Below are 14,309 nucleotides of genomic sequence, written 5' to 3'. Positions count from 1 at the left end.
ACTCTTATGTTATGGGGGGTCTGTGGCCTAATGCATACAGAACTGGGGGTCCTTGAAATTAAAAGGTTTGAGAACCACTGGTCTATTGCAGGCCGAGTGAGGTCCTGACGTGCCTGTGTGTGTGTGCCACCCGTGCCATGCACTTTGTCTAATGTGCCGTTTCTGATTCGATCGTCTCACCGTGCAGCACCGACTGGTGAAGGCTCCAGTAAATGCTCAGGCAGTTCTTCTCCCTCTTCATGCCTCGTTTACATTGGCAGCCATGCAGTGGGGTGGACATGAGAGCCATCATGGCGTTCTCGCACTGGTTGCGGGCCCCGGGCCCCAGCTTCACGCTGCCGTCTCCCGCCACACACTGCCGCAGGGTGCGGAGGCGCGGGCTGCAGGTATCGTCGCTGGAGCAGGTGTCCCCGGCGCGCAGGCAGTCCTCCCCGCCCGCTGTGAGGGCCACGCGTGGGACCCCTGTGGAGCAAATCATGAACACACATTCAATAGGCTAGAAAGTGGATCGCTTAGTGCCAGCTTCGTATTTTTGGTATTCTTTTTATGTGATAGTACAATTACACAAAAGTTTAATTTCCTGGAAGATGATAAAGGCTTTGTTCAACACAGTCGTTGTGAAAGGGGTGGCAGGTGGCCTGGAGCTAGGAAGGTTGCCCAGTAACTGGGACAGTAAATTCTATAGCAATTACTCATTTGTGACAGCACACTTTATTGTCACTTTTTAACACAAATACTGTATATGCTACTCAATAATAACAGATGATGTTACATTAAAAAATATTACTGTCTGTGTAGTGTAACATATTACCTATACTTTTGCATTACTAAACCTACAGGGCAATAGATAAAAGTGGCACTTTGTGTTTTACCCATAAATGAGCAAATAAGTAGCCCACAGTAGATCCCATACCACCTGTAAATCCCCACAATGAAAACAAAACAGTAATCCTTGGTTCACCCTCAAGAGAAAAGAAAAGAAAAGAAATCCTCCACTTTGGATTACCCATAGCGCCACAATGAAAATTAGGAAAACAGAATGAATTAAAACAAATGAATGAAAACAATGCCAGTCAATTTCAAAGCAAAACAAAGTGCCCTTCTTCCTCTCAAACTAATTTCACAAACAAAAACATAAAATACTTCCCAGCTGCAGGCTGTCAGTACTCACAACCGGTTTAGTAGAGATGTGAATGATGTGTCTGTGGAGAATTAATTAATATATGTGGCTGAACATATAACAAACACTTCATTCTAACACATGTATGTTGAGAATGAAGTCACCATCACTTCTGTCACTGCTTGAGCACCTGACTATGACAAAAAAAGTCACTTGTAATAAATGTGAGTGGTGTAATCCCTATAGAATTTGAAATGAAGAGAATTTTGACAGGGAATATCAAGTTTTGTCAGTCACCAGCGGTAGTTAAAATCAGAGTACATCTGCTTCTCAGCTACAGGCTACAGCTCTCACTCATTGAGACATGATGCAGAAAAACCTGGTGAAGTCGTTCAATGGATGCTGGATGAAAGTTTTTCCACGCATTGGCAGACACACTGAAATTCCTTTGGACATATTCCTTGTCAATCTGTCAAGGCGTGCAGATAAAATTCTTCTCATTTGTTTCACTCTAATCTGTCAGGTGCATCTCTTGGTTGCACCAGGACAGCAAGCAAGATGAAATGAAAAAGATGAAAATAACACATACATTGTAAGAAAGTATTCTTGTACTTTCGTAAAATATGTGTGTGTAGTTTTGGGGCAAAACTCATTCATGCTACTTTTCAAAACTCTGGTTGTCATTACTGTCATTAATTGCCAGTGTTGGGGGTAACGTGTTACAGAAGTACGGCTGTTCCAGTATAATATGATGTAATACTTTTAGCAGTAACAAAGTAATATAATGCGTTCATTCACACGGTTCCACCACCAGAAAAAACTGTCCGCCAAATAAATTCCTGTTATTGAAATTTGATTGGCTGAGATAGCTGCAGAGTCAGAGTCCATGTTTTCGAGATGGGTTAGAGCATTTCCTCTTATATTGGGTGGATGCCGGTGCAAGTAGCAGTATCTGGCCAATGCTGGGGGAACCTGACTGAGAACTGGCCTGCATTTCCACTGACTTGAGAGCTGAGTCGCATGAGTGAGTATGTACAGTATAGTAGCGCACAATGTAACTTGCGTCATACACAAAGCAAAGTATGTTTTCAAGAGCTGCTACTAGCCATGAGAATATACTGTCAGCCAGCTAATTCATTGTATTTGCACAATTCAAAAGAATGTCACAGACAAAGATTATCATTCCTGTGCTCTACTCTCTTTGTTCCTGTCTCTGTAATATGTAAATAAAAAGCAGAAACACTTTGGATACATCCTCTTCAAAAAACACACAAACAAAACAAAAAAACAACAACTTGACAAGCACAGTGGAAGATTTTCCACCAGATCTGTCAATAGAGATGGATATGATAAATGCTCGCTGTTGTTGTTTTTGTTGTTGTGGGGTATTTGGGCTGTTGGGGGATGCCATTGAGAGAAAACAGCTGCCACTCCAATACTGAGTTCATCTCTGTCTCAATCGTGACAGGTGGTACTAATGAAGCACTCAAGAACCCATGTGTTCAGTGCTCAATGTTCTCATGACAAGTGAACTCAAATGGGACAATCCACAGCAATCAAGTGAGAACATCTGCTTTAAACAATAAATGTATTAGTTAATTAATGCAGGCATTATTAAATAACATTATACTAACATTCAATGCTCGTAAACAAATATTTCCAATGGACACTTTTTGCAGCATGTGCGTTGTTCAAGTCTGTTGGTATGGAGTATGGTGTGTGTATTTTTGGAGGAGTAATTGGAGAGAAAAGTGAAAACCCCAGGTTTTTGGCATCCTTGGGCTTGGAGCGGGCTGCAGCCTCAGTGCCCTATTTTGAGGACGTGAATTAACTTTCTTAACTAACACTCTTAATCTCTTAACTAAAAAATAATTAACATTTTTTTTCAGCCTCAATGCTGTCAATTTGCTGCCTCAATCACCTGTCAATTTGCGCCAGCGCAACAGATAAGACAAGGTCAAAGCTGGTCTTAAGGTGGAGCACAAAGTCCGTGGGGAAGATGCGCTCTGATAGTGCTACACCACACCTCATTTCAAGATCAACACACCTCCAAGCGCAAACTTGGCGCACGGCGCTGTGGTGGCGCACAGTGCTGTGGTATCTAGAAAATCTAGAGCGCAAAGCAGTTGCAGGTGGGGAAGATATGATAGCACCAGCGCAAGATGCTAAAATCTGTTCTAGCGCCTACATGTAGTGCCAGTCACAGAAGATTGGGCCCTCAGTGTACATCTGCAAGTGGAAATCTTATTCTGGTGCAGCTAATCCAAGGTGGAGGTTTGATATTTGTCTGAGAAATTAAGCAGCACTCGAGATTGCAGTAGATAACCATTTGCCCAGAAACAGGGTGGCGACAACACAGCGGCAGTTCAAAGAACAGACAGTCAAAAGCAATTACAGGGAATCAGCCACCTTGTCATTCAAATTTGTTCCATCTTAAACGCCCCCACTGTTTATCCCACAGAGGTAAATAATCTGTTTTGAGCTCCCCCTCTCTCAGTTTTTCGCTCTCTGGTTCTATATCCCCCTCTACGCCTCTCTCTCTCACACTCTCTAAAACACACACACACACACACACACACACACACACACACACACACACACACACACACACACACACACACACACACACACACACACACACACACACACACACACACACACACACACACACACACACACTGATTTGACACAACACTTGAAATATCACATACAAATAATACAAATGTTTGCAACAAGATTGTACCACATGCATGCACATGCATGCATGTGGTACAATATACACATACACGCACGTACATATACACATGCATATGCACACACAATTACTCCATGTGTAATGTTACGACAGTTATCATAAACATTTCAAATAAAATGTAGTCTATAGAAAGGATTTCTTTGAACAATAACTGCTCCTCCTTGCTGGTACAGTATGTGCATATAGGCTCCTTGCAGGAAAACATGATGGAAATTAAAGGCCAATACTGCCCGTGATGCAGCACTCTAATACATTCTCCAAACCACTAATTCCATTCCTTAGGACGGACTGCATTTATATAAATGGTAAATGGACTGCATTTATATAGTGCCTTTCTTCAAAGGGCTTTACAATGTATTTCACATCCACCCATTCACACACTGACAGCAGAGGAAACCGTGCAAGGCGAGTTCAGTGTCTTGCTCAAGGACACTTGGTCAGGAGGAGCCGGGCATTGAACCAGGAACCTAGCGACATCAAGGCAGCCGCTCTACCTCCTGAGCCACTGGCGCGCCTTAGAAAGTCAATAGTCATGGAAAACAAAATTAGGCATCTGTGCTTTCTGTACTCGACCTCGAGACTAAGGCGGTTATACTGTATGTGTGTGTATTGGGGAAGTTTCATTATCCTTGAGTCATATCAAAAACAAGCGTGGATGAGGAAACATTTCTCTTATTTCCTGAACAACACACTCTTCTTGTAAATACTCCCTCCCCTTCTCCCTCCCCTGTCTGTCTGTCTATCTCTCCTCTCTCTCTCTCTCTCTCTCTCTCTCTCTCTCTCTCTCTCTCTCTCTCTCTCTCTCTCTCTCTCTCTCTCTCTCTCTCTCTCTCTCTCTCTCTCTCTCTCTCTCTGAACGATCAAGCTCTGGTCTGACATCAAACAACCCGAACCTTCCACCCTCTATCTTTAATTAGACACATTTTATTGAGTCACGTTTGCGGTATATTAAAAGTATTTTATATTGAATAAATATGCCTCTGGCTTCTCTGATATATTCCCTAATGTTGTTAAGAATTCATTCCCATATTCTTTCATCAAATGTACAACCGTCTACAAGTCTTTTCCCCATATCATCCTGGCTTTCACAACCATTGTTATTTATCCAAGGACATATCTCATGCCGCTTTGATGCTTATGAAACATTGTTGATAGTTGTAGGTAATACTCTATTGGGTTTTTCCTCTTGGTGGAAGAGAACGTTCTCTTAAATACAGAGTCTAATCTGTAAATTATTTCCAGAGACAGCCATGTCCCTCCAGACTGAATGTTTCCCTCATTAGGATATGGCCCTTCCTCTTTGAAAACACCAGGTAATTTAGTATTCTGATAACATTTCTTAACCACTGATTCTAATAAAGTGTCTATTTTCTTTTCGGGGATGAACCATATGGCTGCCTTTTTTTAAAATGTATTATTAGAGAGAGATTTCTTCATGTACTTCTTGCCAGACTATCTTTGAATGTACTAGAATGGGAATCATCCTATTATTTTTCACTTTTTTTAATAGAAGCTCAAGTTTGTTCCTGTTCGGTAAGATCCAATCCAACTGAGAATTCTTTCAGTCTTAGTATTTGGCAAGCTCAGCCATTTCAAAAGACATACTGTAACATTTTATGTTTGGTAATGATAAGCCTCTCTCTTCTTTGGCTACAGAGCTTGTCCATGTGAACTCTAGGCTTTCTTCCATCATATTTCTTAGCAGTAATTGTTGTGGAATACATATTGGTATAATATCAGTTAAATAATTTATCTGGAAGGACTATAAGCCATCTTTATTGCGTTCACTTTCTCCCATAATGTCAAGCATAACTTACTGTAATTATCCAGAAAAAAATGTAAAGGTAGCGTGTGTGTACGCGTGTGTACGCGCGCGTGTGTGTCTATATCTGTACCTCTGTGCGTGCGTGCGTGCGTAAAGTTTAAGCTCTATATTCTAGTAATAGTAATCATTACAGAGTGTTTGTTCAATAACATGGGTTTGTCTCCCTATCTATCCAGCTCTTTAATAAACAGAAAATATGGATTGACAATTTCATCCAATCAGGCGAGAGTACCCAGTTATAAGCTTCGAGTTAGTTTTCCAGATCCAATTTTTTCACTTCCAATTTAACTTGTTTATCCTGTATCAGGTATGGGTTCTCTCTCCTGATTGGATAAATGGATAAGATAGGTATCCTGATGTGAAAATACATTTTCTCTTACTAAAGAGCTGGAGATACAGGGTGACACCTGTTACTGACCAAACACTCAATCAGCAATGATTACTATGGGAATGTAGAGCTATTTAACACTCATTTTAAGCAAACAATAGCACTTACTGCACCTTTAAGTGTATTTCTTAGTGTTTCCATAATATCGGTAATAATCTATTTCTTTGGGTTCAGTTCTACCCACAAATATTTTATACCTTTTGACAACCATTACAAATCAAATGCAGATAGTTTAGTAGTAGTAGTTTAGTAGTAACAACTTTGTAACATCGGCATAGCGTCTGATTTGTGCCATTTCGTTTTGTTACCAGATACTTTGGAATATGCTTCAATAATTCACAACAGTACTGAAGAGTCTAGAAAGTCTTGACTCAGAACCAAAATGTCATCAGCATTAAGATTTTTTTTGAGTTCCCTGCGCCTCCAATAACTCCTTTAATCATCCTCTCTAATCAATATGGTTCGAGGACAAATGTGACAAAGGTTGATACAGTTTGTAATGCACAAACTGTGCTCTGTTGTGTCAGACTTAATTATTGACATTTCATTCTCCACTCTGTTCAAAGTAACGCCAACCGCAGCAATTTCTGCAAAGAGGTCCTCAATACGAGACTTCTGGCTTGCTTCTAATCTGGGCTAACAGGGTTAGCTTTCATAATGTTGGTGGTTCATTTCGAGCCCTAACGTGTATTATTCTGCATAACTTTTGACTGGATACAAATTCCAATTACTTGTGTCAACCAGTGAACATTTACAGAGGATTATTATTATAGTGAAGTTGCACACTTTGTCGGTGGAATCTAAGCATAATAAAGTCTTCCCCACATGACTCCATTTATTTGACCTTTCTCTCATATATCAGAATGAATTAATGTATTACATTGCAATGAAATTGAGCAGCTCTTAAAAGTTAGCTCTACCTTATTGAAAAGGAATACATTTATAGTCTAACTTTTGGTGTGAGTTGAATATTCACACTTTTGGTGTGAATATTCAAAGGAAGAGTTGTGAATTTAGTTGACCAACCATGTGGTCCTAAGAGTCTCCCTCTAACTAAGGGGTGGTGATGTCTCAGTTGAGTCGCGGCCGCACAGTACAAGATGACACCAGGCAGTATCACACGACAAGTTCTGAAGTTTATTACACACATAGAGAATATATATCTCTGCTGGCCAGCTATGTCCAAAATATTATGTTTTTAGAACAACACAATACTGCCTCATCAAAGTTGGTACGGTGGAGTTAGGTGGTTTGACCGACAGTTTGAGGATCCAATGGAGTTAGAAGGTTTAGTCAGAAGCGCTTTCTTAATACTTTTCATTGGTTCAATATTTGTAAAACCCACACACAGACATAAAGGGTGTTCATAATAGCACTGATTTATAAAAATAAAATAAAAAGTTGAAAAATGGAGCTGGTTTCTACCCGACAGCGACAAAATATAGTATTGGACACATGGCGTGACCAGAAGATATGAGACAAGGAAAAGAACAGAATGAGCAGCAATATAACATGCATCTCGTGTCATTGAGTACAGACGTCATGTCAGTCTATCTGATCAAGTAGTTGATTGTCATGGCGTCAAATGTATCATGTGCTTTACTGCTTGCGCAGATGAGAGTGATTCAGCACATGTATGTACTGAGTCAAGTAGATAAAGGTCAGTCTAATCATAACAGGAAGCATAAGCTATGTGACCAGAGCTTTTATCCAAAGTGCTTTAAGGCACCATTAGTGCACAGTGCACATAATAAGCATACACTGATGTATATTTCCCTCGGTGCTGGTGATAGCAGAGTGGCATCTTTTACCAAAAGTGCATGAATAAATGCATGGGGAAAGCGTACAGTGTGCACTACACACTGCGAAACATGGACAGCCTTGATTGATGACACAGTTTGAGAAGTTTACAGTACAGGAAACTAAGGCTTGTCTAACTCTGATGCCTGAGGCACTTGTAGATGGAAGGTGCTTGCAACTGCAATTTCTATAAACCATGTGTATACACAATTTGAAAAATGACTCTACAACCATGGTGTTGATAAATCCTAAAGTATTTAGCTTGGTAACTAGGCAGGCAGATTTGCAGACAGACAGACAGACAGACAGACAGACAGACAGACAGACAAGATTGTACATTTGTACAATCTCAGAGTACAGACCGATAGATAGATAGATAGATAGATAGATAGATAGATAGATAGATAGATAGATAGATAGATAGATAGATAGATAGATAGATAGATAGATAGATAGATAGATAGATAGATAGATAGATAGATAGGTAGATAGATAGATAGATAGATAGATAGATGTAAGGATAAACTCTTTCTCTCAAACCTTTCAGGTTCCTCTCTCTGAACATGAAACTCCAATCCCTCACGGGACAGAAACTCCCAACACCATTACACAGCAATCAGAGTCCACATCCATGCCTGACAGCTGCCTCGAGGAGGAGAGGTGAGAGGAGAGAGAGGTGGAGGGGATGGGATGGTAGAGGCGTGGTGGAGGAGGTGAGATGATGTCTTACAAAGATGACACCGTTCCAGACCAACAGAACAACTGGTTGTCAACAAGATGTCCTATTATTCTACGGTTCCTCTCATTATGCCGCTCTATTGTTTGGGTTTTATTACTGTGACACTGTGTGGCACAGGCAGGGGGGGGTAAATGAACAGGTATTCTCCTCCCAAACTTGACGACGGCAAAAGTAGCCACGGAGAAACTTGTGAAAGGAAGGTTTCCGGTTCAAATCCCCAGACAGACCCGCTGGCGCTCAAAGTAAATTAAAAACTGCTCTCCTCTGTGTCAGCAACTCTCAATGTGGTGCCCGTGAGTGAGGTAACACCCGATTGCTCCGGTAAAGCTGCTCAGTGGCCAACGGTAGAGGACTAAAGCTGTGTACAGAAAAATCCATAGTGTTAATCTATCCCTTTGTAACTCTGATAATGTACAGATGTAGCCAAATGGACCCGCACGGGTCCATTTGGTTACATTCGTACAATCTCAGAGTTAAATGAACACTCAGGACTATACAGTGTACCCGGCAGCTCCCAGGTGTGAAATGTGCCTAATAACAGCCTTAGTGTGAACAAGGGTGTAACTGTAAAAGAACATCTGTGCTCCGCTGACTTTCCCTGATTAAATGAAGGTTTTGAAAAGGAGCAGGGACACAATAAAGACTGCAATAATGTTTTGATTTGTTTGGAGTTAAACAAATAAAAGGTATTATAACTAACAAACTGGCTGACAATTTGACTGGTTAACAACAGCATTTAAACGCTACGGTTTGGTTCACTAATGATGTCAAAGTACACAGTTTAATCCTCAGTGTTAGCAGCTCTCTAGTCTCGTGCAGTCAGGCGATCAGAGATCTCCGTCCACTGATACGTGAGGGACATCTAAATTCATTGAACTTGGATGGTGGAGAAAACCATAGCTAACAAACCCATACCCACTGCTTTGATGATACCATTCCAATATGAAGGACCACCCTATGTATTTGCATTTGGTCATTTGGTGGTTTTTAAATCTACTGACTAGTAGCTCTCTGGTGAAATATGTTTTTCTGTACTACTACTACTGTACTACTGTTGTATGACGACAATGATGTGCCCCCCCCCCCATCCTCTGGGGATGTTGTACAACAAACTGTGACTGGAAGTAGACACACACACACAGCTTCACTCTCCTTCCCACGCACACACACCCCTCTTCCTCCTCTTCCCCTATCTCATGCATGCACAGATGCACACAAAACTCCATAATGCTCACACACCGAAACAGTCCCCCTCTCTGCCTCTATCTGTTCTCACGAATGCGCACATCCATCTCACACACACACACACACACACACACGCGCACGCGCACGCGCATGCGTCTCGTCTCAGAGAGGCAGTAGCCCTGAACATGGCCTGTGTTGCCGTCTCCTGACAGGCCTGGTCAGCAGGGAGCCACGTTTCACCTCAGCTGGAACACTTCACTGCTCCATCCTCCCTTTGACTGGGTGAGTGAGAGAGTGAGACAGAGACAGAGACAGAGACACAGAGAGAGAGAGAGAGAGAGAGAGAGAGAGAGAGAGAGAGAGAGAGAGAGAGAGAGAGAGAGAGAGAGAGAGAGAGAGAGAGACACACACACACACACACACACACACACACACACACACACACACACACACACACACACACACACACAGAGAGAGAGTGTGAGAGATAGAGAGAAAGACAGAGACAGACAGACAGATAGAGTGAGAGATAGATAGAGTGTGAGATACAGACAGAGAGAGAGAGGGGAGAGAGAAGAGAGAGAGAGAGAGAGAGAGAGAGAGAGAGAGAGAGAGAGAGAGAGAGAGAGAGAGAGAGAGAGAGAGAGACACACACACACACACACAGACAGACAGACAGACAGACAGACAGACAGACAGACAGACAGACAGACAGACAGACAGACAGACAGACAGACAGACAGAGAGTGTTGTGTTGTGTTGTGAATGATAATCTGTGATAGTCTTTCCATCCATCCGGTACAGTATATATTATAGTATGTGTGTGTGTGTGTGTATGGAGGTTCTGAAACCATCTTTCTCTCTGCCGCAGCAGTCTACACATGTAGGCCTATATGCAAGTCTACAGGTGTGTGGGGGTGTGTGTAATCTGATTGTGTCTGTCATTCTGTCCCTAAACCTTTGTCTATGTGAGTCTAATGAAGTGCATGTGTTGGGAATAATAATGCGAGGGTCTCCATCTGTGTGTGCGCATGTATAACCTTGAAACCAAGTCTGTGCATGCACGCACACACACGCACGCACGCACGCACGCACGCACACACACACACACACACACACACACACACACACACACACACACACACACACACACACACACACACACACACACACACACACACACACACACACACACACACACACACACACACACACACACACACACACTTGTGCCACTGCTTGTTTGCATATATTCATTGTGTCTGTCTTATTAGGCTTGTCTGCTCCTGTGTGTCTACCACACACACACATGTAACCGTGTGTGTGTGTGTGTGTACGTGTGCGTGCGTGCGTGTGCGTGCATGCCCGCGCTAAGGTGACAGCAGAGTGGAAGATGACAGGACAGAGGACACAGCGGAGGCCAGCCTTAGCTGAGAATGCACCAGCAATAAATACCCAGTTATAGCATATAACCTTTTCCCAGACCCCTCCCAATGTACGGTATGTTTGAACCCACAGGGTACAGGTTCACAAGACAGTTAGGAACGAAAAAGAAAAAGGAAAAAAAAAACTGACCTTGATCACTTGAGCACTTGGCTCAACAGGGTGGTTTTCTGGCTGTAGCAGCAACAGTGCTAAAGAGTCATTTCAGCCTTACTCGTTATCGCTAATGTTCTGCACCACAGCTCCACTGAGCTCCAGTGGCGATCACCGTTCACTGAACACGTCCTAATTAATTAATTAATTAATGGCAATGATACAAATGATATAAATGGATGGGGTGGAGGGCAGGCATTCATTCATGATACAGCTCAACGAACCTCAGCGATCACATTGTCACACATACGCACTCGCGCACACACCCACACCCACACACCCACACCCACACACACAAACACGCACGCACGCACACACACACACGCACAATCCTCTGGAAGTGTGACCCCTTACGAGCAAGGTGAGATGATGTTCTATTATGTGAGGGGAGCTGATTAGGAGACGCACCAGTGGTTTTTCGTTGTGGAATCCTTATCAGGAGTTATGAGAGCGTTGTGCTCTGAGACACCAGGATGAGGTGATAATACCTATTGACAAATTCTCTCCTTTCTGCACTGCACTGCATTTTTGCTCTTTCTCTCTCTCTCTCTCTCTCTCTCTCTCTCTCTCTCTCTCTCTCTTTCTCTCTCCCCACCTCTTCTGTCTCTCTCTCTCTCTCTCCTGCTGTCACACTTTCTCAGCACCATCATTTCGCATCAGTAAATTACAGTATCATGATCTCTTGGCTGTACCGCCGAAGAAAAGAAATTCAGCAGGGCCTTTGTGCTGGGGGTTGGGTGCAAACTTGCAAGACCAACTTTGAAATTGAACGCTGGCCTATCTGCCTCCTTTTTGTACTCTTTCCATTCCACTGACATTGGCAGTCAGTCAGTGCTGGAATTAATGCGGGTGTGTTCCAGCTAATGTGGCTCGTGAGCCTGAGTGCAGCGCTGTATTATCCTGATGAGGAGCCAGAGGCATGCTTTTAATGAGAAAGAGGGACTTAGCGGCTGACCTGAGCCCAGACAGTACTCGAACACACACGCGCACACAGATAGAGACAGTTTCACGCACGCACGCACGCACGCACGCACGCACGCACGCACGCACGCACGCACGCACGCACGCACGCACGCACGCACGCACGCACGCACGCACGCACGCACGCACGCACGCACGCACGCACACACACACCGCCCTTAAAGAGACAGAACAAAATGACTAGCTTCTCTAGAAGCAGTATGAAGGGAACACTGCATACTGTATATGGTCGCCAGGTTTGAGATGGCCTCCGGCATCAGTGCTCAGGGCCCTAACTGACCACTTCTAACCTGCCGTCCCTATGTTGGGCACGTCATTATAACGTTGATGTCGGGCAAAAAAAATCAAAAATTCAATTCTCTGATAAAGCCTTTAGTGCTAAGAGGCTCCATTAAAACCAATACCACATTTTCAGTCTTAACTGTAAGTGATACTGATCCAGCTTTATGGCACAACTTTTCCCCTGTCGTTTGATGACACTGCAACTCTCCACCGAAATGAATACTAACAAGATTCTACGAAACGGCATTAATACCTTATGACACAACAACTCTTAAGTTACAGCCAGTACTGATGACATACACTGAAACTGCATTCATGCCACATCACATTAAATGTCATGCTATTGAAACCATTGCTGATGTAATTCTCTGAAACATTAAGCACGTACGCATTTAAAATTCCAAATTTAAACCATACAGTATACTGACAGTCTATTCAAAGCATAATGCGAATAAAACTCTTCAGTGTTTCCACTAATATGCTTAATGACATTATTTTAGCTGAGGTGACAGCTCTCCTGTAACAGAAGACCTACACCACACTATCTAACCACTTACTATCAAGCACAAGGAATGGGATAGAAGAGGGATGTTTCTTGGCAAGGGTGTGTGTGTGTGTGTGTGTGTGTGTGTGTGTGTGTGTGTGTGTGTGCGTGCGTGCAAGTGGTACAGTGGCGCTGCTGATGTTGGAGACAAGGAAGACTGCAGAGTGAAAGCTTACCGCTGCTGCCATTGAATATAAGCCCAGCAATAAACCCACTAACCCCCCACTCACTACACATCAACATAAATCTCAATTTACACCTAGTATTAACATGCATTCTGTGTCCGGATGTAAGATAAGACAGAACTTTAATGATCCCAGTGGGGAGATTCAGGCATCGTAGTAGCAAAAGAAGTATAAGCGTGAAATACAGGATAGTTACAGGTAAGGGAAGATTTACTTTGTGACCCTAGCCATCTGACTGAGTTAATGTACTGTATATTCTATCAATAAATATAAGGATCGGGTACAATCTCTCAACTATGAATTTATGCATGAACATACAGTACATCTATGAATGGATATACTGTATGTACAGACTATCAGCAGTGGCTATTAGACTGATGTATGTACAGTGTCAGCCGGCCTACCACAGTGGGAATCTGTATATATATACACACATAAACACACATAAACGCACACGCACACACACACACACACACACACACACACACCCCCCCCCCCCCCCCCCCCCCACACACACACACACACACACACACACACACACACACACACACACACACACACACACACACACACACACACACACACACACACACACACACACACACACACACACACACACACACACACACACACACACACACACACACTAGTAGTCCATGCGCAAAAGTGCCAGCGTCAAGCAGGAGTCAGTAATCGAAGAACAGAACAGAACATATGGGGTTCAGGCTTGGTTTTGGAGCCTGATGGCTACTGGCATAAAGGACTACAGTACTGTAGTCCAAGTCACTTTGTTTTGTGTTTGGGGACGATGAGTCTGTGGCTGAATGTGCTCATAGAGGGGATGAGAGGGGTTCATCTGGATCATCCATGAGGAGGAGCCTCATCCTCCCCTCCACAACCCCTCCTTTT

The 14,309-nt window shown here is 43.0% G+C and overlaps 1 protein-coding gene across 1 annotated transcript in view; it reads right to left on the bottom strand.

Annotated features, from left to right (window-relative positions):
- The window catches only part of gfra4a (GDNF family receptor alpha 4a), a 169,735-nt gene that overhangs the window by 42,698 nt on the left and 112,728 nt on the right, over positions 1-14,309 (bottom strand). The window contains exon 2 of the mRNA XM_080414610.1: positions 181-462. Within this exon, the coding sequence (XP_080270736.1) occupies positions 181-462 (282 nt within the window). The remainder of the gene's footprint in view (positions 1-180; positions 463-14,309) is intronic.

The sequence above is a fragment of the Gymnoscopelus braueri genome, assembly GCF_963280865.1.
Source record: "Gymnoscopelus braueri genome assembly, chromosome: 19".
NCBI lineage: Eukaryota > Metazoa > Chordata > Actinopteri > Myctophiformes > Myctophidae > Gymnoscopelus > Gymnoscopelus braueri.
The sequence above is the reverse complement of the archived record's forward strand: the minus strand, read 5'-3'. Positions and strand labels throughout refer to the sequence as shown.